Source organism: Ictidomys tridecemlineatus, chromosome 13 (assembly GCF_052094955.1).
Source record: "Ictidomys tridecemlineatus isolate mIctTri1 chromosome 13, mIctTri1.hap1, whole genome shotgun sequence".
Taxonomy (NCBI): domain Eukaryota; kingdom Metazoa; phylum Chordata; class Mammalia; order Rodentia; family Sciuridae; genus Ictidomys; species Ictidomys tridecemlineatus.
Genome location: NC_135489.1, coordinates 27,647,096 through 27,675,021, shown reverse-complemented (window position 1 = coordinate 27,675,021; position 27,926 = coordinate 27,647,096). Strand labels below are relative to the sequence as shown.

Genomic DNA, 27,926 nt, shown 5'->3' with positions numbered 1-27,926 from the left:
TATCTGCTTCCTGTCTGGAATTTTTTCTCTTCTATACTTACCCTCCATGCCATTTGATTAGCTAATTCATGCTTGGTCTTCAAATCTCAGAATATATATGTGTCTTTGATCTAAAACACTCACTTTAAGAACTGTTCCAAGGTCAATTTGGTACCACGGTCTCAGTGCCACCATGGTGCACTGTATAGTACAGCGTGTCCCCTGTGCCCACTCCTGTGTTTCATACCGGGCTGGAGAATCATCCTCTCTCCAGTCATACCTTAGTCAACTTGGAAACCCCAACCCCTAGCACTGAGTTGACAAACAGCAAATAATCATTAAATATAGATCAAAATGCATTGTGTAACAACTGCTTCCTGCACAACAGTTTGGTAGATGCCAATAGTCACTCTAATGTTATATTCATTAGAGTAGAGAGACAACGATTTCCTTTTATTTTCCATATCAGCACCAGAAACAAACCATCCCCAGGATGCCCAGAAACAAACCATCCTCAGGATGCTTAGCCAAGGGTGCAACCAGGAAGGGCCCTCCAGTCTCCTTGTTCAACAATAGCAGCCCTGTCCCAGGTTAATCCCCCAGAGCATCTTCAGGGAAAATTATTTTGGGGTAAAGAGTCAGCCCACAAGACATTGTATGTACAATACAAGAGTGTTGGTTTTTTTTTTTTTGTTTGTTTGTTTTTTCAGAGAAGAGCTGGGGAGGGGCTGGGGATGTGGCTCAAGTGGTAGCGTGCTCACCTGGCATGTGTGCGGCCCGGGTTCGATCATCAGCACCACATACCAACAAAGATGTTGTGTCCTCTGAGAACTAAAAAATAAATATTAAAAAAAAAAGAGAAGAGCTGGGGAATGTACACACTAGATGTCCACCTTTACTCAGGTTTATGGAATTTTCAGGATGAGCTAGCTACTCAGTGAAGGACTGGAGATTACATTGACCTATGCTGTACTTGAATTATTTTATTTTGTAATGGTCTTCCACAGTGGCTGGAATATTGGCTTCCCTAGGCAGTGACCACTTCCAATTCAGATTTTGTCTCATTTGATGAGTTGGGCATCCTAGACCCTTAGAACAAAAGGAGCAAAGAAAAGGGAAATAAAACCCAAGAATGCTGCTATTGAGCAATTCACAGTCCTATTTTGGTGACAAGAACCTTGTGCAGAACTGGGCGCATAGTACATACTCAGTAAACACACCTGGACTTAATTTAGCTAATGATTTCCTCTCCAGAACTGAGATACGTTTTTTTTCATAAGACAGGTTTAATGACAGGTTCGAAAGTGCTGTGTCTGTGAGATGTTTAACTCAATTTATCTTCTCTGAATGCTTCATACAGATGATGCTCCCAACCACCTCGTGCCACAGTCAGACTTAAAAATAGAGTAATGATAATAATACATTTTATCTTCTTCCCAGTGATAGTATCATTCACACCTCCATGGAAGCCCAGTGGGAGGCCTGGCTGTGAGGCCCTAGTCGCAGGGGGGGTCAGGTGCGATTATTGTAATGAGCGCACCACACTCAGCGAAATGCCGAAAAGAAAACCTCCCATACGTGAAGCGATTTCTATTAAGATACTCGTTTTAAATCAAATATTCAAGCTCTTCTTTATAAATGGGGAGAGAATGAAAAGAGGCTCTTCCACGGGCAGATTTTATGTCGCTTGAGAAGGAGAGAGCGCACATATTTTATGATCAGGTTTTGAGATGAAAGTTCGGTGCCTGCCTTGTTCCCCGGCTCTTTCCATTTCCAGAAATCTAATTAAATTGTTGGTTTAATGGTGGCGAGATAATTTAGTGGCAACTGAAAGCAGCTATGTTAATGAGAAGGGGCACCGCGCTTTGGGTTTCCTGTAATTAATGGGAGAGTTTTTGAAAAACTTCTTGGTTCCAGTGAAGTTGGTAGGCTGAGCCCAGCTGTTGAGACTGAGGCAAAGTCTTTCCTGCTCATTGCTGGAGAAGTCGCCTCAGGCATTGTGGAAGAACTGTGTAATGACTGTCATTAAGTATGATCTTGAGTGGTCCAGGCAGCCTGCAGTCAAGTCTAAGAGCAGACAGTCAGCAAGAGGCTCGGGGAGAAAGGAGGCAAGGAGAGACCAGAGAAAAGATTATGAGACTGTCATACCCAGAGAGAGACAGACAGACAGACAGACAGACGAGATCACTTACCCTTCTGCCCTCCCTCCTACCCCTGGGAGGTGCTGGAGTAATCCTAGCCCATCTTCCCTGGGGGCCTCCTTCTGTTGCTTCCACTGGAGTAGACTAAACAAGACTGGCCTGGAATAGACTAGAAGGGAGCTTTGCCAACCACCTCACGTTGCCGATGAGAAAATCAAGCCCAGAGAGGTTACAAATATTACTTGATCAGGGATTAGAAACACGGGCTCTTTCAGCCACCACAGCATGGGAGAGTAGAAAACGGGTTTGCAACTCAGGATCAGGGTCATCCTGGCGTTCTGATGCCCAGTATTTCCTAAATAAGCCCCTGAGTCTTAGGGAGACTTTCTCAGTCCCTCTTTCCTCATCAGTGAAAGGGGGAGAATAAAGTCTGCCTTTTAAGCAGGAATATGAAAGAAATGAAGGTGTGAAAACTCCCATCACATACTCAAAACTTAAGGGCCCTGCTCATGTCAAATATTAAGTCACAGCATGTCAGGATTTAATCATGTGAAGTCATAATTTTGTCACATTATGAGTCAGATCATAGCATCCTCTATGTCCTCACTCCCTGTCCATATGTCCTTATCACAGGACCTAGGCCAAGCTGCCTATTCTTAGGGATTTTAGTTACTACATTTAGCTCATCTTACTCCAACATGGTTAAGTATGCAAACCGTTAAATATCTGTTTCCAAATATTTTTGTTATCGATTGTCAATTCTTAAAGCACCTGTCCCGCTGCCCTCAATCCCGAGTGACATATGTAGGTATAAGATCAGCCCTTCCCTCTGGGGATGCTTTCACTCCCTTGAAAAGACCTGGCTCCAGAGCGTGAGATGACCAAGTCATAGTTTTAAATGAATATATTGAGTAACAAGCGGACATACTGACAGCTACCATTCAGCCATTTATTGGTCATTAATTTCCAATTAGGGGAGTTCTGAGACAGCAAGATGACCTGGGAAGAAAGGAATGAAGATGGACGGCTAAGAATGGGCTGAACTAGATAAGCAGACAGAAGCCCGAAGGACCGGTCTACCACATTTCTGACATAGCTTAGTTTTCACCTGTTTTGTATCGGTTTTTAGTCCTATCTGTGGGGAAATTGTGGCAAATGAGGCTGAAGAGCAATTTGGGTTCAGACACAAAGTCTGAAATTCTAGACTAAAGCCTGGTGGCCATCCCTGATGGGTAGTGATAGAGCAAAATGATGGCCATGAGCCAATATCGGTCTACAGTGGCATTTTGATTGTCCTGCCGAGGATTATAATTTTAAAAATTAATTAGCAGCTGTAAATATCACAAGATTTACATAATAATCAAGATTTCTGGCTTTTTGAAACAGAGATTTTGGCATTTTTGAACTCAGAATCTTATCTGACAACAAATGGCTGGAGTGAAATAACGTTTTCCCATTAGAGGGGATGTACTCTCTTAGCTTTCTCACATCCTTCCTCCATCACCACAGTGGACTAGGTTCTCATCCTGACCCACTTCCCTCAGTAGGCTGATTGACCCTCCCCTATTTAAAATGCTTGGACCCAGAAATGTTTTTGATTTGGGATGTCCTTCAGATTTGGGAGTAATGGCATATTCATCATGAGCTAGCTCTATTGACTATGCTCCCTATAGGGAGTCACCAAAGGCATTTGACCTGGATCAAACATTGAGTCGGAGCACTTACTTAGTCTAGTAGGAATAGCATGTGTGATCTGTAGTAATGCTTCCTGTTATTCAGTTATAGAATTTGGGGGGTTGGGAAAGTCCTTTGAGATTGTGAAATTGAGAGAGCTTTGGCTCTTTGGTGCTGTCAGTAGAGAAACAAGGGTACCCCTGGTATGCTCACTCTTTATCTAGCTCCCTTTCTTCAGCCTCTTTCCTATAAAATATGCAACTAGCTTTGAAACAGGGTAGCCCTTGCTTGAATTGTGGAGTTGGTGGCTTCAAAGGTATGTGCCCTTGGGGAAATGACTTAACCTCTGAGGTGTCTGTGATCATCTAGGTACAACAGGGATGCAGAGGTCCTCGAGTGGTTGTTATCACATGTGAAACACTACAGGCTGCATTGTAAGTCCTCCAAAAATGATAGTTCCTTCTCTTTTTCTTTAGTTTCATTTGAGGGCATGTAGGATGCATCCCATTCACCTTATATGTTCTAAGAAATGGTATAAAGCATGAATGTGACGGAAATAATCATTGAGTAATTGAATGAAAACCACCCATCTCCACTAGCAAAGAGAAAGGGCCATTTTTCTCCCTTCTCCCCCACCCAAGATGCCTAGAGTTTACCTCTTCTTTTAGTATCCTTTGAACTAAGTCTCTTCTTCTGTTTTATGAAGTCTACTTTGGAAAAAGGAGATGCAAGGAAACAGGTCAGAGGCTTCCTACCTCTCTTAGAGTTTCTCAATGATTGAAGAATTCGTCTTGTCCAGGAATTATGTTTTCATGATGCCTCTTTCAACTAAGAGGTATCAGATGTCTTTCCTATGACAATCAGGAAACAAGAATGTCTAATAGCAACATAGAGTTTAAAAGACAGAGAGAAAGTACTGAACTTAAACTGTGTGATGCTCTCAGCAAAATGTGTGAATACTCTTTGGGTCTGGATCCCAGAAAGAGGACAGAACTCAGAACAAAAGAGAGAAAGCCTGCCTGCTATTCCCCATCAGTCCAGCAGGGGATCCAGATCAGCCTCCCTGGTGGCGATGGGGTTGGGGTTGGGGGTTGGGTATAGTTTTGTGGCTCAGAAGTACCCTTTCAAAGGATCTTTGAGTCCTCCAGTGCCTGAAGATGTTTTGAGAGGACTTTCCTTATTTTGAAATCCAGTTTTGTTTGTGCCTAAATGCCCACAATCCTGGTCTTTGTCTCATGCAAGTTGCCAGAGTGAAGTGATTTGGGTTTTACATATGGAAAGTTCATTTTGTTGTGTAATTAATGGGAAGCAGACTTTGGAAGCTGATGATCCAGGCCCTTATTTATATGAGAGCATATGTCTGTGTTTTGTTTATGACTCACTCTCTTACTCCACGCATCGTAACTTGGGTTTGTTTACACTAACTTTTCCTAGAATCTGAGCCACATGGTATAGGAGCCAATAATTTATAGTCTCTAAAAGGGAAACATGATGAATGAGCTTTTTCCTTTCAAATTGTCAAATCTTAAATTGAGGGAAAAGTATTTGCTGCATTGAGTCTGCCCAAGCTTATATTGGGGGAAAAAATAAAAAAGGAAAAAGTTAAAGCAATAATTTTTTTTTCCAAAAGCTACTGGTATAGTGCTCTGAACATGAATATAAATATATTTGCCAAGACAGCATATGACCCCTTACCACAATAAAACCATTATAATTCAGATCCAAAGGTTTAGCAGTGAAAAACCATTCATGATACAGGCTATGGATGTTTGGGGGCAAGGGACTGCACAGGAAATCTCTGTACCTTCTGCCCAGTTTTTCTCAGAACCTAAAACAGCTCTAAAACATAAAGTCTATTTTTTTTTATAAAAAGGCACATTAATTTTTTTTACATCCATATCTATTTATCTATCTGGTTGTGGTTATATATGTAAACAAATATATATACACACTAATACACACTTTTTTGTGAGTGTGTGTGTGTATGTGAGAGAGTTTTGGAGGTTAGATAACTAACATATGTTTACGTGTTCCTTTCTAGGGACCCATAGTTTCAATCAATCTGTGGTTTCAAAATGTTCCTGCTGATTTTTTTAGTAGCTCATAATAAGTTCCAAACTTGTTTCCATCTTTTTTTTTTTCCTCAATGGTGCCTTACCATTGCACTACATCCACAGTTCTATTTATTTATGTATTTATGTATGTATGTTTGTATGTGTGTTTGTATGTATGTATTTATTTATTGAGGCAGTCTGGCCTTGAACTTGCAATCTTACTGCCTCGGCCTCTCTCAAGTCACTAGGATTATAGATGTATGTCATGCCCATTTTTGTCTGTGTTCTTGTCACTGAAATTCCATTTGTCCCATGGAGGAGTTTGGCTACCCATCTATATTTCACAGTATTTTTGGTCAGGCCTTAGAGAGTCCAAATAGTTAATGGTGCTCCAAGGAAAGCAGGAAACAGCTGAAATATGTGAGGACCTAATTTAATTTACCATGATTTGGATCTTTTTCAAAAAACCCTTTCATGTCCCACACTGACTCTTAGGTCAAGTCACACAGATTGATTTCAGGACAAGGAAGTCAGCTCTGTTCTGTTCATGGGGAGACAGTCACAGAATTCCCTGCCTCACACAGAGCCTGGGACAATGAGGGGCTTCATCAATATTTGTTCCTTGAATGGCTAAGACATGGTCCTGGCCCCTTAGGAAAACACAGTTCAAGGAGAGAGATAAATATAGATTCATCCCATCATTTTAATACAGGATAGACTAAGTGCAATGCAATTAGAGCGATACCAGCAATGTAGAGCGAGCAGAAAGATGAGCGTGGAAATGGGGAGGGGGGGACATGAATAGCTCTTAGGAAGAGGACTTAAGTGGAGTTTTGAAGAATGGGCAGGATGTCTCTGGATGTAAGGTATTAATCAAAAGCTGTAAGACTGAATTATAAACTGAATCCCAGAAAGAATTTGGAAGAACCAGAACCACAATGAGTATTATTTTGTTTTGTGTCCTTTTTTATTATTATTTTTCTTACTAGGGCAGGAGTGTTGCCTCTGGATAAAAGAAAAATGCAAGACTTTTCTCCCTTTCTGACATGAGATGTAATATCCTCTCTATCACTGACAGAAATAATAGAATTGGGCACACACCTGTAGGCAATGCAAAGTTATTGTTTCTGGGGTACATCCATCATCCACTAAGCAGACAAATACAACAATATGGGAAAGTCAAAGGCAATGGGTATAATTGTTTTTATGAAAAGTACAAGAATACCTGATTGTTTAAATTGCCATTTTTCTTAAGAGTCTTCAATAAAAAGGAAAAACATGGCCTGATTTTGAGTCTCTTGAATCAGCTTAGAGGAGTTGGAAGGGACAGTCATTAACTTTAAGAGTATTGAAACCCTTTGAAAAACATCCCTAACAACCTGAGAAAATAAAATTTAAATTTAAAACTTTTGCAACAGACCAGAGCACTGGACTAAGATCAATAAAATTAAACTTTGCAGATTTCAATGGAGGCTTGCATTTAAGCTGAAAAACCAATTCTGTGTAGCAATGGCCAGGTTTGGTCACAGTTTATATGCAAGCATTAAGGGAACTAAGTGAATCTCCACCTTATATGAGCCAATAGTATGATGTTATTAAAAAAAAAAAAACTTAAGATATTTTTAAATGTGGACTTTATTAATATAAATGCTCTTCCTTTTGCTCACTGAAATTAATTAACCTAGTTTTTCTGTACTAAACACTTCATGCTTGGTAAATGAGTTCAATTCTGAGCACCAAAATTTTACATGAGCTTTGACAGATGATAAAACCTCTAGAGGATGGTGATCATCTAGAATTCACATAGGTGAAGGAAACACAGATGAAGGATTTGAGGATGTCGTACCGAGAACAGAGAAGTCTTGGAAGTATATGAGTTTTTACACATCATATTTATTCAGAAGTAAGGCTCCTTCCACGAAATTAAGAGATTTGTCTGGAGAATTATAACAAGTTCAAACTAGAAACTCGTTCTTCTCATGTCCTAGTCGATATGTTTTCTCTCATGTTCCCAACAACGAGCCTGAATATCACATAAGCAAAAGCAGTTATTAAGAACAAGAAGAAAAACAGAGCCATGGGTGTCTACTGTTTCATGTAATTCTTTAAGTTGTAGCATGCGCAACAAAGATTGATTTCATCTGAGCCTATATATTGAAAATGTAGAAATTGTTCTGAGTTCGTGTTGGTATGTTTCTTTGTTCTTCCCTGCAATTTTTTTTTCCCCATGAAATTTAAAAGAAAAATGATCCTTCTCCATCAGGTAAAAACAGGCATGTGTAGTAGAAGATTATAAAAGGATGATATTTATGGTTAACGATAAAGCGACACCAGATTTGAGAGGACAGAAAAAAAGAAATATAAAGAGCCCTTTGAGAGGGTGCGCCCACCCCCACTGTGGGGCCAACTGGCATGCTGTGAGACTTAGCAGATGTAGCTTAAGCATGTTGGCGTTCACTCCATATCTATCCAGCACCCCCCACCCCCATGTTGTCTACTCAGTGTGCTGGGGCTTGATCCACATTGCAACAAACAAAGGCTGAGATCCACTGGAACAGAGTAGGGCTAAATGGCCTTCATCTTCCTCAGTTTACCAGTGCCACACCTTTCAATTAACTCCCTAAATAAAGTTTAATAGATCACCCCCAGAGAAGCTCCCACACTTAAAAGACTCTTCAGTTGTCCCTTCCTGGGTGATCCCAACATGAACAGTGCACTGGTGAATAAGCACCATGCAGCTTTTAGGGATCTCCTGTTTTGATTGTTCTCTGATCTCTGGGCCTGCCAAAATCCATTTGCTTTTGATAGTGGTTCCTTGAGCAACCTAGTAATGTTCCTTACTCGGCTCAGACTCTCTCCCAAGTGAATGAATCACTGCTGTTTTTACTTGTCCAAAGCCACAGATGACTTGTCCAACCCCAGGCTCATGAGAAGTCAAGGACTTTGAAAAACCAGGGAGTAGGACTAGAGACTTCCCTAACTACATGAAGAATATCAGAATCAATCTCACTGTAGAAGCATTCTCGGGTAGGCCACTCTTATGAGGGCCACAGAATCACCTGCAATTCAATTCATAATGCTCTAGGGAATGTCAGGATTCATGGTACCCAGGCTTGTTCTTTAGGAGTTCAAAATCTGAACAATCTACAGGAAATATTAATCAGGCATCTACCATGTGCCAGGAGCTTCGGGACAGAACAACACATGTCTGTCTGTCTTTAAGAAGCATTAACTCTTCTTAGTCATGAGCACATAGAAAGCTGAAATCCTCTGGGATCAAATGCTAAGTCTAATGAATGAATTCTTCAGGAAGTTAAAGAAAAGAAAGAACAATTTTTAAGGCAGTGGTCTCTAAATTTTTTGATCCTGTAATGAGATCAATAACATAATTTTGAATAGTCACTCCATTTAAATATATATACTTAGAATGTATGCAATCGTTTTTAAAACTTAAACTTTATTTTTTATTCCTATTCACCTTGGGGGGGATTTAATTTTTTATTTGCTTTAATTAGTTATACATGACAGTAGAACGCTTTTATGTACTTTGATATATCATACATAGATGGGATATAATTTCTCATTTTTCTGGGTATATATGTTGCAGAATCATATTGATCATGCAGTCACATATATACAACAGTAATAAAGTCTGTTTCATTCTACTATCTTTCCTATCCCCACATACCCTCCCCTCTCCTCCCATCACTTCCCTCTACCTAATCTAAGGTAACGCTATTCTTTCCTAGTGCCCCCTGCCTTATTGTGAATTAGCATCCACATATTAGAGAAAACATTCAGCCTTTGGTTTTGTGGGATTTTAGCTTATTTCGCTTAGCATGATATTTGCCAACTCCAACCATTTACTGGCAAATGCCATAATTTCACTCTTCTTTAAAGCTGAGTAATATTCCGTTGATTTTATATACCACATGTTCTTTATCCATTCATCTATTGGGGGACACCTTAGTTGGTTCCATGGTCTAGCTATTGTGAATTGAGTTAATTGGTTTCTTATTATAAAATGTTGGGTATTCTCATATATTTTATTTATTTAATTAAAAAGGTAAACCTATTCATTTTTACTGAATAATTTTCTTGAATAATTTTGGGCATGTAACCAGTGCTTCTAAAACTTTCTTTTTAGTTAAATAAATAAAATATATGAGAATACCCAACATTTTATAATAGGAAACTAATTAACCCAAGCACACAGAGAAAAGAATTTTCAAAGTAACTGTATGATTAACTTATAGCTACTTCCTTTTTGTAAAACTTAAACTTGAAAAGAATGAGATAAACCTGAAATAAAATATATTCTTAAAATGATTTTAACTTCACTCCATTTACTGTTAAGAATAGAACATAAATATTTTGCTACCTTCAAAATTTTATAATAATTGTAATAATTTAATAATGTTTTAAGGAGGGCCAAGAAATTGAGTTGGTGTATTTAATTTTGGGGGTTCTTTTTAAATACTTTTTATACAGTAATTGGTAGGTCTGATACTGAATTCAGTTTGTTTCAGTATTTGTTAGAATATATTATAAGTCCAAAAGGTATTTTACATGGATATAAAAAAGAAACAGTGTAACTGTGTTGAAATCATAACACTATTATTTTTTTTAATCTCATCCCTCAGTTAAGCAAGGTTCTTGTAGAAGCTTGGCTAACCATCTTCCTTATTAACAATTAGATGGTCTTGCAAATCAGACGGCACTGCATTTTTTTAATGAGTCCTAATCTCTGAAAGTCTTCATTTGGAAGTTAGCTCTATTTATAAGATCTTTAAATTTGCAGATTTAAGGGATTTTGTAAGTTGTAATATATCTGTTTCAGCAACAAAATCGCCAAACAATGGAAAAATTCCCAATTACCAGAAATGCTCTTTACCATAGTATGAGGTTTTTTTTTCTGGCCCACTTACCCTAAAAGGGCATTAAGTGTTTTTGTTTGTGTTTTAATAACTGATAGATAACATTACTGACAGCCCATAGACAGCATGAAAAGGTGAGAACATTTAGAACACCTTTTTAATTTAAAAGTCTTGTTTTCAGAGTTAATGATATAGGTCAGTGATAAGAGTGCTTTCCTAATATGCTCAAGGCCCTGGGTTCAATCCCTAGCACCCCTGTGTATCTATCTAACTATAAATGTATGTGTGTGTGTATATATAGATAGATAGATAGATAGATAGATAGATAGATAGATAGATAGATAGATGTGTGTAATTTTTCTAAAATTAATCATGTAGGCTTACCTGCTATACCATTTAGAATATAGGACATTGAAAATGCTCAGAAAGTAACAAACTGATGAGATGCCCCACAAACCCCTGGAATTCATGTAGCCTCTCTACCTTCTCTCTCGGAAGCCTCTTGCCTAAGTGACAGGTGACCCATCATCTGATGTGCTGGCCAAATAAAGACATCATTGTTGTTCCATATATAAGGCATTAGAGGGCTGAGGCTGAAGCTCACTGGCAGAGCACTTGCCTAGCATTTGTGAGGCACTGAGTTGGCTCTTTAACATCACATAAAAATAAACAACTAAAATAAAAGCATTCTATCCACCCATAACTACAAAAAAATTTGTAAAGCATTAGAATACTTAATTTAGTTTTTATTTTTTGATAAACTATAAACAAATATAAATTACTAATGTGTTCTTCCTTCAGTCAGCTGACTGAATAATCTGGCTTCCTCTTGGGGGAATGTGTACCCCACTTGGGAGGCTCTGAGGCAGAGAGTAACTGAGCAGAGGGCTAAATAGCACAGGTGGCAGAGCACATGGCAAATTTCTCAATTCCTAACCCCACTAATGCCTCCCAGCAGAACTGGGGAGGCTCCCAAGAGCACTTCCTACTGGGTGTCCTTTCCTACTTTGGAACTCATATCATGAACATGCTCACACCTACTGCTTCTTCTCTATATCATCCAAACTGCCACCTTCATCCCATACCTTGTCCTGGGAAAAATGTGAAGTAGGAGCAGAATAATGGCCAAGGTCCTCAAGCCATTGCAGCTGAGGGAGGATGCTCTCCCATAGCACATCCCTCAGAGGGAGCTGGTTGAACAGTCCAGCAGTCCCTTGTGCTTTAAACAAGCTGGTCACATTTTCAAACTTAAGGATGACTTCAAGAAACAGAATGGAAACACTGCCCTGTCCTGACAAATCCCCTACATCTGCTAACTCTTAATTCTAAATCAATGCTTTAAATATGGAGAGCAGAACTAGCACTTGTGTTGATAACCAGCAGCCACTCTGATGTCCTGTACCTTGCAGGAGCCCTCTGAGTAGGACCTTAGAAGAATAATTTAAATTCATGGAATGGAGGGAGAAAATTTACATGGCAAGCCAATTTGCCTCCTAAAAAGCAGCATTAGGAGAATAAAGACCATTATTTAGTCAAATTCAAGTTCAAAGTACCAAAAAAAAAAAAAAAAAAGGAAAGAAAGAAAGAAAAAAGGCACAATTTACATTGGAGAACAAGAAGACAATTGAATTCCCTCAAGCTTGGTAGGATGTACCAGATCATGTATCTCTATGTGAATGGGCCTCTGCTGGGAACTCTGAAAGTACAATGAAAAGATGCAGTGTTTGCCTGAAAAGAACCTTCTAACATGCATCTGCACACAAAGCAATTTGCACTGCAGCTCTAGGTCTAGATTGAGGCTGATGGTGTTCCAGCCTGACCCACCCTGAAAGGCAGTTCAACGCCAGGTAGTCTGACCTTCCCCAACATCTCCCCACCTCCCTGTAGGAATATTCAAACAGCAAGGAAGCCTCTAAGGAATCTAGAAAGAAATCTACTTCCCCCACCCAAGACCTACCCAGATCTTTCTTATAAAATTAGGATGTGTCTTGCACATGTGCAAAATACAGGCTACCAACATTAACACCCATTTCTTGTGAACCATCTATGTAACTAAGCCTTGTCAGCCTTTGACTTTGTTCACAATGCCTATACTATAAGTCTGTGTCCAAAAAGTACCTGCAACCTCATTCTTCAATTATGTGACCAGTTAACAGAATGCTGATGGACCAGTCCTGATAATGGGAGTAAAAAGGAAATCTATATCTAGAACAAACCAGCTCAGCCATTTGCATAGTCATTTGGGGGTTCTAAAAAACCATTTGTATTACAGAGTTATGAAGAAATGAACTTGCATTTTGCCTGGGCCACTCATAATTATTCTTTAAAACTCACAAAAAAAACAGGCAAGATATAGGACAGTTATAGGAAGGAGAGCAAAATATGGAATCAATCTTGCAGCAAGAGCCCAGAAATTACTGTCCAATAATGAAACAATTTGAAGAGAGAAAAATCTGTAAACATTTAGAGAGACAGTGAAATCATAAGCAATAAGGAGAAAGATTTGTGAACATCCAGCCCTGCCAAGTCCAAAGTCCTCCTCCCCCGACACTAGGATTTCAAAATTATTGCATGAAATAAATGTTTTAGAAAGCACCACCCCACCACCATTGCAGGAAGGCAAATGATACTGAATATAGGAGACGATTATAGAAATCTCTACATCCAGAAGGAAATGTGGAGCTACATCCAGAAGGGAACATGGAGCCTATAGTCCACTCATTCAATATAACAGATGAAGAGAGACCCAGAGGGGATAAAGGGTTCCATCCTAGTTCACTGTGATTTCCAGGTCCCCCTGTGCAAAGTCATTTCTACTACACTGCATTCTGCTGTTGTTCACACACAGGGATAACTAATCTGAACTGAAAGTTTTGGTAATAAGCATAAAGAGAAAATAAAATTCAGGTGCCTAGTAGATGTGAAAAATCCCAGAGATCATTATGTACTAAAGAAAGAGGGATTCTAAGCTGTAACACCTGATGCTCTTGATGGTGATGAGTTAGCTCACGATGTATGCTGATGCAGTTGGTCAAAGCATAAAACACAGAGAACGAATTGTTTCTCCTGTACCATTAAACCAGGAAGGCAGCAACCAGCCAGAATTTTCTAGGGAAGTAGCAGACATATGTCCCTTATTGAACACATCACATCTCTTAACCTCCTGGAATTACCTAAGTGAGTAGAACCCCGAGAGGGTGAAAAACAGAGCTCCTACCAGTCTTAGATATCAAGAAAATCTCTTTTTCTTCCACTTAGTCATAATTTTAGGCTTGTATTATGGAAAAAAATGTCATGCATATACAAAAGTAGGCAGAATAGCATTAACAAACCTCATATACTCATTGCTCAGCTTCAACAATATCTACTCATGATCAATCATGTTTCATCAATATGCCCATCTACCTCCTTTTTCTTATTTTGAAGCCAATTTCAGATGGTATTGTGACTTCACCTATAAATATTTTAGTATACATTCTAAAATATAGTTGCTAAAGAAACAGAGATGATCACAATGCAATGACCACCATTAAAAAGTTAACAAGTATTACACCATGAAATATCCAGGCAGTGTTCAAATTTGGAGTTGTTTCATGATCTTTTTTAATAGTTTGTTTGAATTGGCATCCAAGTAAGGTCATCTTATCTTATCTCTGAATTCTCTTTTTAATTTATAGTTTCTCCCTCCACTCACCCTGAAATTTATTTCTTGAAAACACCAGGTTGTTTGCCTCCTTTCCCACAATCTGCATTTTATTGACTAAATCCCTGTGTGTCCTCTATATTTTGAAGTAACTTGGTCTAGAACTGGACTTTCCAGTACAGTAGTCACTAGTCACACAGAGCTATTAAAATTAAAAGTTCAGATTATCTGGTCACACTCACCACATTTTAAGTGCTCAATAGCCACATGGGGCTAGTGGCTACTGTAGATAACAGTGTGAATAAAGAATATTTCCACTATTCCAGAAAATTCTGGAATGTTCTAGAATGTTCTAGAGGATAAGTTAAGTTCTATGAGGTAACTTTGAAGGAAAGCAGATATTAAAATCTCCTTTATCAAGGCTTGATTCCCAGCCAATCTTTCTCACAGTGGTCACTCTAAACCTCCATAATTGAATACTGAAGATGAAATAAGAATTCAAATGATTTGTTTGTTTTTAAATTCACAACACTGGTATACTTACAAATATTTTTGCAATTTGTTTTTTTACTCAACTCTTTAAATTTATTTGTGTTGCCATATTTATATGTAGTCTTTTATTTTAAGATATGTATAAAATTCCTTTGTTTAAAAGTATCACAATTTATTCATTACCTTTTAGTTAACATTTATTTTTGTTCTTCTGTAACATATACTGATCTTCAAAGGATGTGCTTTTATGCCTTTTGCCTACTGTTACAGATGAGTAAAGGAGGAGGCAGTCTTGATGTGGATTTGCTGGGGCTTTGAACTAGACATTTTTAACTCTAAATATTGCCCCATCACTGTCCAAAGTGATTATACCCAATTTACACTCCCACCAGCAATCTGCAAGAATTTCCAGTTTTTTACATCATTCCCAATGTTGGATAGTGTACAGACTTAATTTTTATCAGTTTGGATCCACATATATTCAACAAAAGTAAAAATACAGCCATGTAAAGGGAAGGGAATGGAATAGAGAGGGCAGAAATGACTTAGCTCAATCTATAATTCTTTAAAGAAAAAAAAAAGCTGATAGGACAAAACAATAGCATCCATTAATTGTGAATGGGAGATGCAAAGAAGTTGGTCATGTTATTTTCAGTCCTCTTTGGTGGGTTTATGCTATGAGAATTTTTTTCATAATCATTTTTTTGGGGTACAAGGGCTTGAACCCAAGGTTGCTTAACCACTGAGCCACATCCTTAGCCCTTTTATGTATTTTATTTAGAGACAGGGTCTCACTGAGTTGCTTAGGGTCTCACCAAGTTTCTTAGGCTGGCTCTGAACTTGAGATCCTCTTAGCTCAGCCTGAACCTTTGGGATTATAAGCAAGCCACTGTGATTACAGGTGTGCACTACTGCACCTGGCTCATAACCATTTTGTAATGCAAAGACTTAACTAAAAGTTATGCAGTAAACAAAAAAATTTTGAATATGAGATTATATATTGGTTTTTTGTTTGCTTTTTAATTTTTAGTTTCTGGGTTATTTAGTTATTTATTTATTTGGCTTGTCACTTAAAAAGAAAATGCTTAGAGGGATAATTCATTGGTTATATTTGCTCCCAAATGACCTCCAGCTCATGAGTGTTTCAATCAAACTTCACTCAGTGCCAGTGAATTGATTTATGTTATACTTGGATGCTCCATTATATGTCAGCAGAATTATTTACTTTCTACTTAGCACTCTGTATTATATATCGCATAGCATTTTCTTCCTTGGCGGATGATATAAACTAAAGAGAGGGAAAACTACAAATGGATCCTGCATTTGAAATAATGCCAGAAATTTTGTGGATTATTTCTGATTAGTTTTCATTTACTATGTGGACGAGGCACAGCACTTTCTCTAACACAGAGGGCTGCTAACTCTTAGCATCACTGTATTTGCAATAGTGGCTTTTAAAATCCAAACTAAAACTGTTTTACAGGATGTGACAATAAAGTAGCAATAATGATTCTGACTTTTTAGCACAGAAACAAATTTCAAATCCTGTCCATGTACAAGGCACCATGCTAGGCCCTGTAAGAGACATAAAGCCAGACAAGAATCTGTCCCTGCCTCTGAGAACTCATAATTGAGCAACCTTTTCTTCTTGCAAGACTAACTACAAAAGTTTTATTTTTATAGTCAGAAGCTGGCTCTGGCTTTGTTCTGTACTGATCTTTGTAACTTGTTTTAGAGATTTCTCAGTAGTTATTCATTGCTCAGTCAGTCTTGCTGACCTTTGGCCAAAAACAGTAGCATTTTGACCTGGCCTATGGAACTCGGCGCTTCCCACTCCATGAAGCTAGTGGCATAAATAACTTCAAATAAAACCCTCCTGGAGATGTGTGATGGCCACAGCATGAGGGAGAAATGGGGCAACAAGGAAAAGAAAGAAGTAGGAGTACACAAGAATAAGTGGCATGGCATCCATGTTTTAAGCATTTTTCTCCTTTTCTCCTTTAAGAGATTTATTGTTTCTCTACTAAATAAATGAAAGGAAAAAAAAGTGAGGGTACAACACAACAAACCAAGATGCTAAAATTAAATATGTTCCCCTCTACACCTGGGTCTTTTAAGTGGGCTTCTTTGAGACTGGATATTTAGGGTAAAGATGGATATTTAGCATAGAATTTAGCGTGGGCACATTTATAAGTTCACAGACAGTGAGAGGGAGTGGCCAGTATGAGAGGCAGTGTGCCTGTGTGTGTGTGTGTGTGTGTGTGTGTGTGTGTGTGTCTTCTCACACACAGATGGGTACACATGTGCCTGCTCATGAGCGCCACAGGACAAAGGATGATCTAAAGGGCAAAAGGCCGCCTACGTCTTGAAGCCATTCACACTTTATGGTGTCTAAACTTCAAAACGAAGCAGTTCTGAAGCCATTTAGTGGCAGCACTACAGGACTTCCTGAGAAGTTAGGCTTATAAAATAAAGACGCATCTGGCCACCAGCACATGAAAAGAACTCTTTGCAGGCAAAGGTTCGGTAGGAGGAGTGTAAATGATTCAAAAACACCTGGCTGATGTTTCCCTTGAGGTTCACAGGGGGTGAACTGGTTAAGAAAGGCTTGGTTAATTGGACATCCACGCAATTCGACATGTCCAGAATATTGGGAAGGGACCAAGGGAGTGTTGATGCTATCCTAGTTAGAGTATTCCAGGAAATAATCTTCCCCGGGATTCTGCCATGGGTGCCAAAGCTCAGGGCAGGTCAGCTCAATAGCTTGAGCCTGTTTCCCCATCTCCAAAATGGGAACAACAGTATTTCACAAAATAAGGAAGACTGAAATAAAATAGAAAGGCTATGTATACGTGCAAGCATACAGCCAATGTTTCTTCTTATTTTCAGCTTTAATAAATAAAGAAAAATATGAAATATTATCCAGAGCATGGATGTTCCATAATTCTTGGAAGCAAATAAAACACCAGTTGTCTAGTTGTCCCTGTCTAGTTGTCCCGCAAAGACTGGGTGTACCCGAGCTCAATTTCTTTTCTCTTTCCCACCCTCCATCCCACCTGCAGCAAGCTCCTCCCTGAAGAAGCGATTCAAGCGACGAGAGATCGAAGCCATCCAGTGCGAGGTGCGGAAGATGTGCAACTACACCAAGATTCTGTCCACCAAGAAGAATCTGGACCACGTGAACAAGATCCTGAAGGCCAAGCGGCTGCAGAGACAATCAAAGACAGGCAACAACTTCGTCAAGAAGAGGCGAGGGCGTCCCCGGAAGCAGCCCAATCAGTTTGATGAGGACTCCAGGGACCAGATGCCGGTGCTGGAAAAATGCATCGACCTGCCCAGCAAAAGGGGTCAGAAGCCCAGCCTGAGCCCGCTAGTGCTGGAGCCGGCCGCCAGCCAAGACACCATCATGGCCACCATCGAGGCAGTCATCCACATGGCCCGAGAGGCACCGCCCCTGCCACCGCCGCCACCTCCGCCACTGCCACCGCCGCCGCCGCCCCCGCCCCCGCCTCCGCCGCTGCCCAAGACCCCCAGAGGCGGGAAGAGGAAACACAAGCCGCAGCCACCCGTGCCGCAGCCGCCACCGCAGCAGACCCTTCCCCAGGAAGAGGAGGTCAAGGCCAAAAGGCAGAGGAAATCCCGAGGGAGCGAGAACGATGTCCTTCCCTAGGGCTGTGGGCCCCTGAACCTGCAGCTGGGGAACTGACGAATTGCAAGTGCAGTGGGCGGGGCGGGGGCGGGGGCGGGATCCCCCACTGCAGGGACAGCAATGCCCTTCTCTCCAGAAGCGGGCGGGCAGAATCAGGCCAGATGACGGGGTTGAGCCATCCAGAGCTCCTGGGATAGCAAGGCAGGGGGACACCTTCAGAAGAAGCTCGTCTGTGCTGTAAGGCAGTTCCCAGTCCAGCGGCCCTTCAGTGTGGCTGAGTCCTTTTCAGGCGAGAAGACCCATCCGGGAGGAGGAAGCTGGTGCTCTTTGAAGGCCACCTGACCTCCACCTCCAAGGTGCGCCCTTGATTCCAATTTCATTTGCTGGCCAGGAAAAATCAAAGGGAAACACCCTCAATTAGGAAACATTCCAAGGGGAGAAAAGCTGCACATTTGTCAACTGGCTTTGTTGTAACCCACTTCACTTAATTGGTTTTATTTCTTTGGGTTTGCAAGCTCTGCTAGGCTTTGGGACACCAGTATCATTTGCAGGTGACCTGAAATCTTTCCGTTAACAACAATACAGTTTCTCAGAGGGAAGCGAGAGATTGGAAGGTGGAATCTAGTGATAGGCGACCTTAGACCTGCATTCACGTTCTTCTGTATGCCTCCTCTGTCTCTCACACACTGGTTTTTAGCATCGTCTGTTCCTGCTTTTCCTTTGTCCATTGTACTTCCATGTACCTAAACTAGCTGCCTTCTATTCTTGGTACACATCTATCTAAGGTAATTGTCACCTGTGTTGTAAAGCTTGCCCTTGGCACCTTGTCCCAAGGAACTTGGCTTTGAATCCCAATCATTGTGAAGAAGATACTCAGTATTGATAGAGCCTTTTTAATTAGTGACTCAGAGCAGCCAAGGATATGTTGACCAAGATGTCAACCAGATTATTTTTATACTTAAAACATATCAGTGGGAATAGGCAGAAAAAAATGGTTTTAATACCCCAATACAAATTGAATAGCTGATGAGCCACCAAAACTTAAAACCCCTGACCCACCAGAAAGACAAGTGTCCAGCAATGCCTTGGTACCTAATTTTTTTTTTCATACAGAGCTGTCATAGGTTGTTGAGAAAAGAAAACAAAAACATAATAGAACAAGTCCATTATCTCTTGCTAATTATTTCTTAAAAGCAAATGGGAGTAAGTGTTCTTATCAGAAAAATAAAAATAAAATGTTCAAAGGGTATCACCACTCCAATTGTATCATGCCACCTTGGACAAAGTATCCAAATTGTGGTTGCCTTAATACACTAAAACATTTTTGTACATAATGTAATTATAAATCTATCAGTCTGCATGGATGCAAACTGTGTGTGACAAATCGTCTTTTAAATGGTCAATTTCAACTGTACATTTCTCATCCAAGTTGTACTCTAGCCATTGGTTTAGCGTGGTCAGATATTCCATCTCTATTATCCATTTCCACAGCCCAAGTTAAACATGTTAAGAAGAGTCAGAATGAATAGGAAGTTATCCCATTGCTGTAGATGTTTTTAAAAGTCAGATGTGGAAATTTCAAATAAGTATTTCCAATTTCCTCCCTCCCTCTTCCCCTCACCTTCCCCAAGACATCGAATACCTGGCAGGGTAGATAGAGAGACACTGAGAGAGAGAATGAAATTTTATAATGGGAATTAGAAGATCTGGTTTACCTCCAAGTTAACTTTCTTTTTCAGGAAGTTGGGAACAGCTGGAAATTGTATGATCACTTCAGAACACAATGTTATTTTCCTTAGAGAGAGATGGATCTTTGTTGGGAACATAAGAGAATAAGTGATGGGTTATCAATGGGAGTAGATTTTTAAAATCCCCAAATTAGTATGCTCACAAACATCACTGCTTTGTTGTGGTACCAGCAGGTAGTTGAAATCACATACAGAGCCATCCTGTTCTGAACTGTCACCATTGAGCCATGGACTTCCCGTTATTTGCCACCCACTAGGTCAGTTGCACTTAATCCTAGCAATATGTAAGTTTAAAGGACTGTATTTTTAAATCTACTATCCTAGGTACTCAGTTTGTGACCTGGATTGACCTTTGGCATTTCACACAAGTTGAACAGCAAAATCAAACCAGCCATTTTCAATCTGTCATTCCCAAGCCATGTCTGAGTGGTTTCAAAGTCACCAGAGAGGAAGGTTTAAATTAGCCCCTCTCACCCCACCATTGCTATGAAAGAACAACCATTTTCATTCCAATTAAGCCATAAAGAGGTTTCTCTTCCTGTTGGATTTGAAAATGATTTCTTTCATTCTTCCTTGCCCTTCTCTCTTCATGTATTGTACTGTCTCCCAACCAAGTCTGTAAGCAGACTATATCCTCTTGCAGTGGAGAACAAACTGGTGCCTGTTAAACTTGTTAAAGGAAGACCAGAATTTAATTGGCATTAATCTGTATCAGGTGAGCAATTTCAGATAACTTTGGGATTCATTAAAATTTCCAAACCAATGAAAGCTATCCCAGGAGAAATACAACAAAGTTACAACTTATATGTGAATCCAGGTTCATGGTTGGCATGTGAGTTACATGCAAATCCTCCACATATAGATCCTAGGAATAGTTCGGAAAACTGCAAAGGACCAAAGCTGAGGCATGCTAAATAGTGGCTTGGAGGTGGAAGCAAATCCAATCACCTTCAATACCTTCCTCTCTCTGCTCCCCAGTGACTCCCTCAGTGTCCCATTTCTCTTCTGCCTTTCACTAACCTGACTCATCTCATTGGTACACCATTTTCTTATGCTCTAAGCTTTCCTAGGCCCCTCCTTTCCTGTCCAGGCTCTCCATGGGGCCAGTGTAGTTTCCCATTTCATTGATTGCAGAGCCAGGAGGAGAACCCAGCTCTCATGATCCAGATTGCCAAAGTCTTAAACTCTCCAACACTGCCTACAGGGGCTGCATTTTTGTATTTCAGAGAGGTCACTGAGGATGCACAAAATTCCATATATGTATTATAGAGACAAAACATTTTTTTGTAGAAAAAATTGGCTATCTATGGGAGTCAATTTTAAAATCCCAAGTTAATATGCTTGCAAACATGAGAAACCCCTTGATTTCCCTTTTCCCCCCTTGTTTTTTTTTTTCCTAGAGTATTCTCCTTTAGCAAGCAGATACGGACCCACTTATAATATCAGGAGTCCAATTAGGGATGAGAAAAGAACGAAACCTAGCTGTGGCAGCCTCCTTGAAGGTGCTGATGGATCATTAATCCACTGTAGTAAGTGGTTGGGTGGCTACTTGCTTTTCAATCCCTCATCTCAGATGAGAGGAGCTGAAGTTTAACTTCCTCAAATAGCCCAGCTCTGGCTATATCCCAAGAAAGAAAGGTCAAAGGAAAGGAGAGCATGCAGGGATGCTTTGTGACTTGGCAGGACCAGGACTCAGCAGCCTCTGGCAGCCCAAGGAAAGTGACTAAGGGCTGGCAGAAGAGGAGCATGTTAACTTGGCCGCTGCCTGGAGCGGAAGGCCACGCTCAGTGGCAGTCAGAATTTGCGTTCTGCACAGTGCTGAGTCTATAAATATGATAAGCAAGTGGTGACAGAATTATAGAATAAGGTGATGTATTACATGCAGATCATAAAGGATTTGGTATTAGGACTTAAGTAGAAAATCCCACTCCTAGCTTATTACCCAACAATATTCAGATAATGAGCTTTTGGAGAATTTTTTTTTCTCTATCACTAGGAAGATTTACCTGGGAACTGTCTAAAGTCTATACATATATTTCCAAAGCCTTTAAATGCCAACCTTAGCGTGGAGAGAGAGGGGGTGGCAGGAGCCGAAATGCCTCAAAAGCCATTTAAGTGTTACGTTGCAGGATTTTCAGTCCTACTCATTATGTAAAAGTAGATAAATATAGACATTTTTCTTAACACTACCCCATCGTATCACAATGGTCCAAATGCCAGAGCTTACAGATAATGTCATCACAGTGCCTAGCAACTCAAACTGTAATATACCGTAGCATTTTCTTGGTGTTTCTTAAAAAGTTTCTTTCCACAATACAAGGCTTCCTCTGCCTCTTGTTTCTTGGAGAGTTCACCCCACTGGCGAGTCTACCTTCCCTTTTGGACACAGTCATTTGGGGAACAGTCTTAGAAGCACATATCAACCAAGGAAGAAACTTCCTGGATACCTATTGCCCACTTGCCCAGGTATAATAAACACTAAAGGGGGGAAAATTGAACAGAGCTGCCAACTGGTCAACTTCGAAAGGTAGCTCCACCCTACGCTGGTGTCTTTCTTTTTTCTTCCTTTTTTTTAAAAAAAATCTATTTCTTAAATAATAATAAATGCACATGATGTGTTAAATATGTACATATATATTTCAAAAGAAAAAAATGGGGCACAAGATTGTCTTACAAGTCGTGCTGGCTAATTTTTAGTTTGTATTCATAAGTGGTTTTTAAAAGCCTTTTTTAAAGTGTAATTTGCATGTTCTACTTTGATTGTATGTAAACATATTTTAGAACAAAAATGTATTTGTATTTTATTGAATATAGAGGCAAGAAAAATTGTACATTGTTTGAAATGTTCTTTTGTAACAGTTTTTATTCATAAAGCATTTTTGTACATTTAAAATGAACATGGACTTGCTGTTATTTGAGGCGTAGATACATCTGGCATGCTTTACTGTCATGCTCCTCCATGGTCTTAGATGTTGGGTTTTAAACATTTTTTTCTAAAAGAAAGCTCAGTCTTTTTCGCTACCAGATCAGGTTAGCACAGTATAGAGCACTTAACTATTAAAAAAAAAAAAAAGTTAATCCTATTCATATGTTATTCATTGTGTGAAATTAAAGACATTCAATTCAGTCTAACATGAGTTGTGAATTCTTTTGTTTTATTTTCCATCTGGTTCACATCAGTAAGGAGTCTAATAGTATTTGGGGGTCTTTGCTCACACCAACTGGCTACAGAATCATTGACAAAAATCTAACTGAACTTCTCTCTTTTGTCTGCTGCTGGGAGATATGTTGTAGGCAAGATCTGAGTCTGCTTGCTGGGTTTCTATTGGGAGAATATTTCACTACCTGAACATCAAGCCAGGGACGGATCACACAACTGTCAGACTCCTGCTAAAAGCTGTCATAGGATGCTATAGGAAATTGGAGATCCATCTTATTCTAAATTTTTAGAAGAACATTATGGATGTTCTCAAAGTATCCCAGAATGGCAGATAGCTGAATAATAGGTCCTTGGCTTGGCTTCAAGTTTTACTGGAACCATGAAAAGGAAGATCTACCTTTTAAACCATAGTTACTGATCGCCTACCCAGAACCTAACACTTAGGATCCTTCCTTTGGAGGAAGTTATACGATGTGCATTTGAAAAATGAACTACAGTTCTAAGCAGAACGTAATGAAGGTTAAAAGGTTATGGAGTCTTGGAAACAGTGTAGATCCCTCCATTTCTCTTTTTTCTTTTCCACCTTTTTCTATTCCAAGTCTGAGTTCATATTTATAGGTATATTAAAGTATAATTTTTACATTCTACTATGTAGGTGAAGGCACATATATTTATGGGTTTTTTCCCTTTTTTTTTTCTTTTGTCTTCTGACGTGCCTCTTTCAAAATCTAAGATAGGTAACAAATGTTATAAGCAGCTCCCCACCCCAACCGTCAGTCACACCCACTGTCACATTTAACATGACATTCAGTATTTGTGGCGCCCACAGCAGAGAAACAGAAGGTGGGTAAAATAAGTGGACATTTTCAGGTGTAGACTCTCAGGAGAGAGCACTGTGCCTTAGATGGTCTCCTGAGACAAAGAACGTCATCTGCAATCTCAAACAGTAAAATTTTCCCTTTCTCCTCTCCACTGTACTATTTTGCACTGAACCAGAAAATGTCAATGCATTATATAGTCCTCTTCCTAAATCGGCCTCATTAGACTCTTGGCATTTCTAAAATCAGAAATGACTTCCCAGAGTGCCCCTAATCTCTTCCTACCAGCTTCTACACAAGGACAAAACTGTTGCTTTAGAATGGATTGCCTCAACTTAAGGATTTTAATCAGTCCCTAGCGTAGCAATGTGCTGACCAAAACCCTTGGGAAAGTGGCAGGTGTCCATACGTGGCCAGTGTGAATCTCAGTCCACAAATAGATGGACGGAAGGAATAGACATTTTCTAATTCTTTTGCAGCTCAATTGCATTCATTTTTAAGACCCTAGTCCATTAACCTAGCAGAATGTTGGTTCCAGAACCAAGGCATCCTTTTTCTAACCTGGAGGGGAAGGAAATAAAGGTCCCAGCAAGAATGGCTCACTCCACTTCCTTCTGATTGTTCCTCTATGCCTACCTCTGTTTCCTAGTTTCTAGGCATTTGAAACTCAAAAGCCAGAAAGAAAGTCTTTCTAATTTTTCTCCTCTGCTTTAGCTGTCAGATCCATGCCCCAGGAGGATAGGGACAAACCAGCCCAGTTCCTTCTGTTGTGGGGCAGAGGGTGGGAGGAGAAGAATGGAGATGCTAGAAATCAATTACCACTTCAAAAATCTGTCAGGCATGCAACAGGAAGTGAGGCAATGGGATGTGCAGAGCTAAAGGACTTGCCCAAGGTCGAAAAAGACTTCTTTATAGGTCAGATGAGATATTAAATGGGTGTGAGAGAGTATAGTGTGCAAGAGGTGTGCCTTTCTATTGCTACTACTATCATTTGGGGTTTTTTAAATTATTTTTTTTAGTTTTAGGTGGATACAACATTTTTACTTCATTTTTATGTGGTGTTGAGGATCCAACCCAGTGCCTCACATGTGCTAGGCGAGCACTCTACCCCTTGAGCCACAACTCCAGCCCCTCATTTTGGTCTTTATGGGAAATGCCAACATTCAGATTTTAAATTGTTACAAAGCTTTGACAATACACTTTCCTGACATAAAACCTTTTGATTTCCAGGATGAATTAAAGGAAAAACTGTTTCCAAAATATGGTAAAATTGGAAAGGAACAATGTGAAGTATTAAAATCTCAAACAAGATTTTTCAGATTCTTTTTATTAAGTTTAGTATATATACTGAATCCTCTTATTTTTAATGAGCAGAATTTGGGCAGAAGATCAAGATACCTGGAAGGTGTTTCTTGACCTGCTAGGTCACTAAAGAACTCTGTCCCCAGGAGTAACATGACTTTGAGTCTTACTTGCCGACTTAAGAAAATGGGATACTAAATGGTATGAGCCCGCAGTGCTCTCCCATTCTAACGGTCTCTTCTTCTGCCATTGTTGCACCTTCCCAACAAGTCCTACCTGTAACTTCAGCTCCCAGCATTGAATGGAACACATGACATACTGGGGGCTGGGTCTCAGCAGCTTGTCCTGTCGTTCTACAACTGACTGATGTGAAGGTGGAGAAGACGTTCATGAAACAAATAGAAGGAAGGCATATAATCAAATCCCCTCTGCCTTCCTTTCTTCCCTGCTTCCATATTGCCAGTTACCAAATATTTAAGAATTAGCAAGAAAGACGGGGCTTCATTGAGTTTTATTCAAGCAAACCTACCTAGATCATCAATGTCCTTCAGGATATAATTCAAACTTCACTTTCTCTAGCAAGTCTCAAGATGACAAAGAAAAATCTCTTGCACCATTCATTTGGTAACTGCTCTTAATGTCACATGTGAGAAGGTACGATCATCAGTCAGGGTTGTCATAAAAGGTTGCACAGGCTGTTCCCTGCCCTAAGGGACATGGCTGAGAAAGAAATGGGTGGCCGAGACAAAGTCTGTACCTCCCCTTATCGAGCTGTATAATAAACAGGTATAAAAAACACTAAAGGAGGGGAAATTGGTGTGGTGTCTGCCCTGAGTGGGCATCTTTTTCTCATTCTCACAAAAGTTCTTTCATGAAAAGAGAGTCTTTAAAAAAAAAATAAAGACATACTGTTTATCACTGAAAAGTAGTGCCAACCTCTAGCAAAACCTCTACCTCTTCTCCCTCAGACCACCCATGTCGCCCTTGCCCGGGACCTTCAACACTAGCTGCAAACCCCAACCCCTCCTTTGTGTCTGCAGTGCTCCGTGTTCCAGAAGACCCCTGACTCCACTCCCAAAGCCAAAAATTGCCTCAGGTCTTTGCCAGGGAACAAAACAGCACAACCAGACCACTACTTAGGTTCAGCAGTATGTCCTTAAGGCAGTTTCCTAAGCTGACATTTGACATCTCGGAATAGCTTCAGTTTTCAAAAGATGTTAGAAATTTTTATTTTGAAATAATTATGTAATCACAGGAAGTTGCTAAGGAATATACAAGGAAGCCCAGTATGACCCTCTCCCAACTGGCCCCCTCATGCCAATGTCCCACACTGCCACAGTATAGTACCTACACCATGAAATTGGTAAAATCCACAGATCTTATTTAGTGTCTCCTGTTGTGTGTGTAACTCGCACGTGTGTGCATGCCTGTGGTTGTGGGTGCATATTTATGCAGCTCTGTCACATGTATGGGCTTATGTAACTGCCACCACAATCAAGATCCAAAATTGTAGCATTATCACAAAGATGTCCTTACACTAACCAACCCCTCCCTGATCACCATCCATAACCTATGACAGTGTGTACTCCATCTCCACAGTTTTGCTATTTCAAGAATGTTCCACAAGTAGAATCATGCAATACGTATCCTTTTTAAAAAGAGTCTATATTTAGAACTGCTTTAGACTTACAAAAAGCCCTGAAGATCACAGAGTTCACATGAACCCTGCACCCAGTTTCCTTTTGTTATTAATATCTTTCAATCATTGTTACATTTGTTGAAAGTAAACTAAAGCCCATGCTCTCTTCAGACATTCTTACTCTTTTAGGTGATGTCCTCTTTCTTTTCCAAGACCCTGCTTGGGATTTCACTCTATAGTTAATCCCCATGTCTCCTTAGATTTCTCTTGACTGTGACAATTTTTCAGACTTTTTTTTGTTTGTGATGATTTTAACAGTTTTGAAGAGCAATGGTTGTATATTTTGTAGAATATTCCTTAAGTGGGATTTCTCTGATGCTTTTCTCATGATTAGACAGACCATTTTCTGGGGAGACCCCCCCCCCAAAAAAAGACATAACAGTAAAATGAGATTCTGGTCAGCTCCCATCCAGGGTGTATACTATCAGCATGATCTATGGTTGTTAATGTTGACCTTGATCACCTGGATGACTTAGCATCTGTCCAGACTCTCCACAGTGAATTTCCTCCTTTTATCCCGTCTCTACAATGTATGAAGTCCCTATTCAGAGCCCACATTTAAGTGTGAAGTGGTGCTCTGCCTCCTTGAGGGCTGAATACTTTCCTACATTATTTGTGATTTTTATGTACAAGAGATTTGTCTTTCCAAAACAATTTTGATCTTGTAATACTTTTAGACTTATAGAATTC

General features: G+C 39.9%; 1 protein-coding gene across 4 annotated transcripts in view; it reads left to right on the top strand.

Annotated features, from left to right (window-relative positions):
* The window catches only part of Setbp1 (SET binding protein 1), a 364,342-nt gene extending 340,953 nt beyond the window's left edge, over positions 1 to 23,389 (top strand). For all 4 annotated transcript variants that reach the window (XM_078030097.1, XM_040273487.2, XM_040273489.2 and 1 more), the window contains one exon: positions 17,923 to 23,389. In XM_078030097.1, coding sequence (XP_077886223.1) covers positions 17,923 to 18,530 — 608 coding nt within the window. In that variant the 3' untranslated portion in view covers positions 18,531 to 23,389. The remainder of the gene's footprint in view (positions 1 to 17,922) is intronic.
* Positions 23,390 to 27,926: the final 4,537 nt, after the last annotated feature.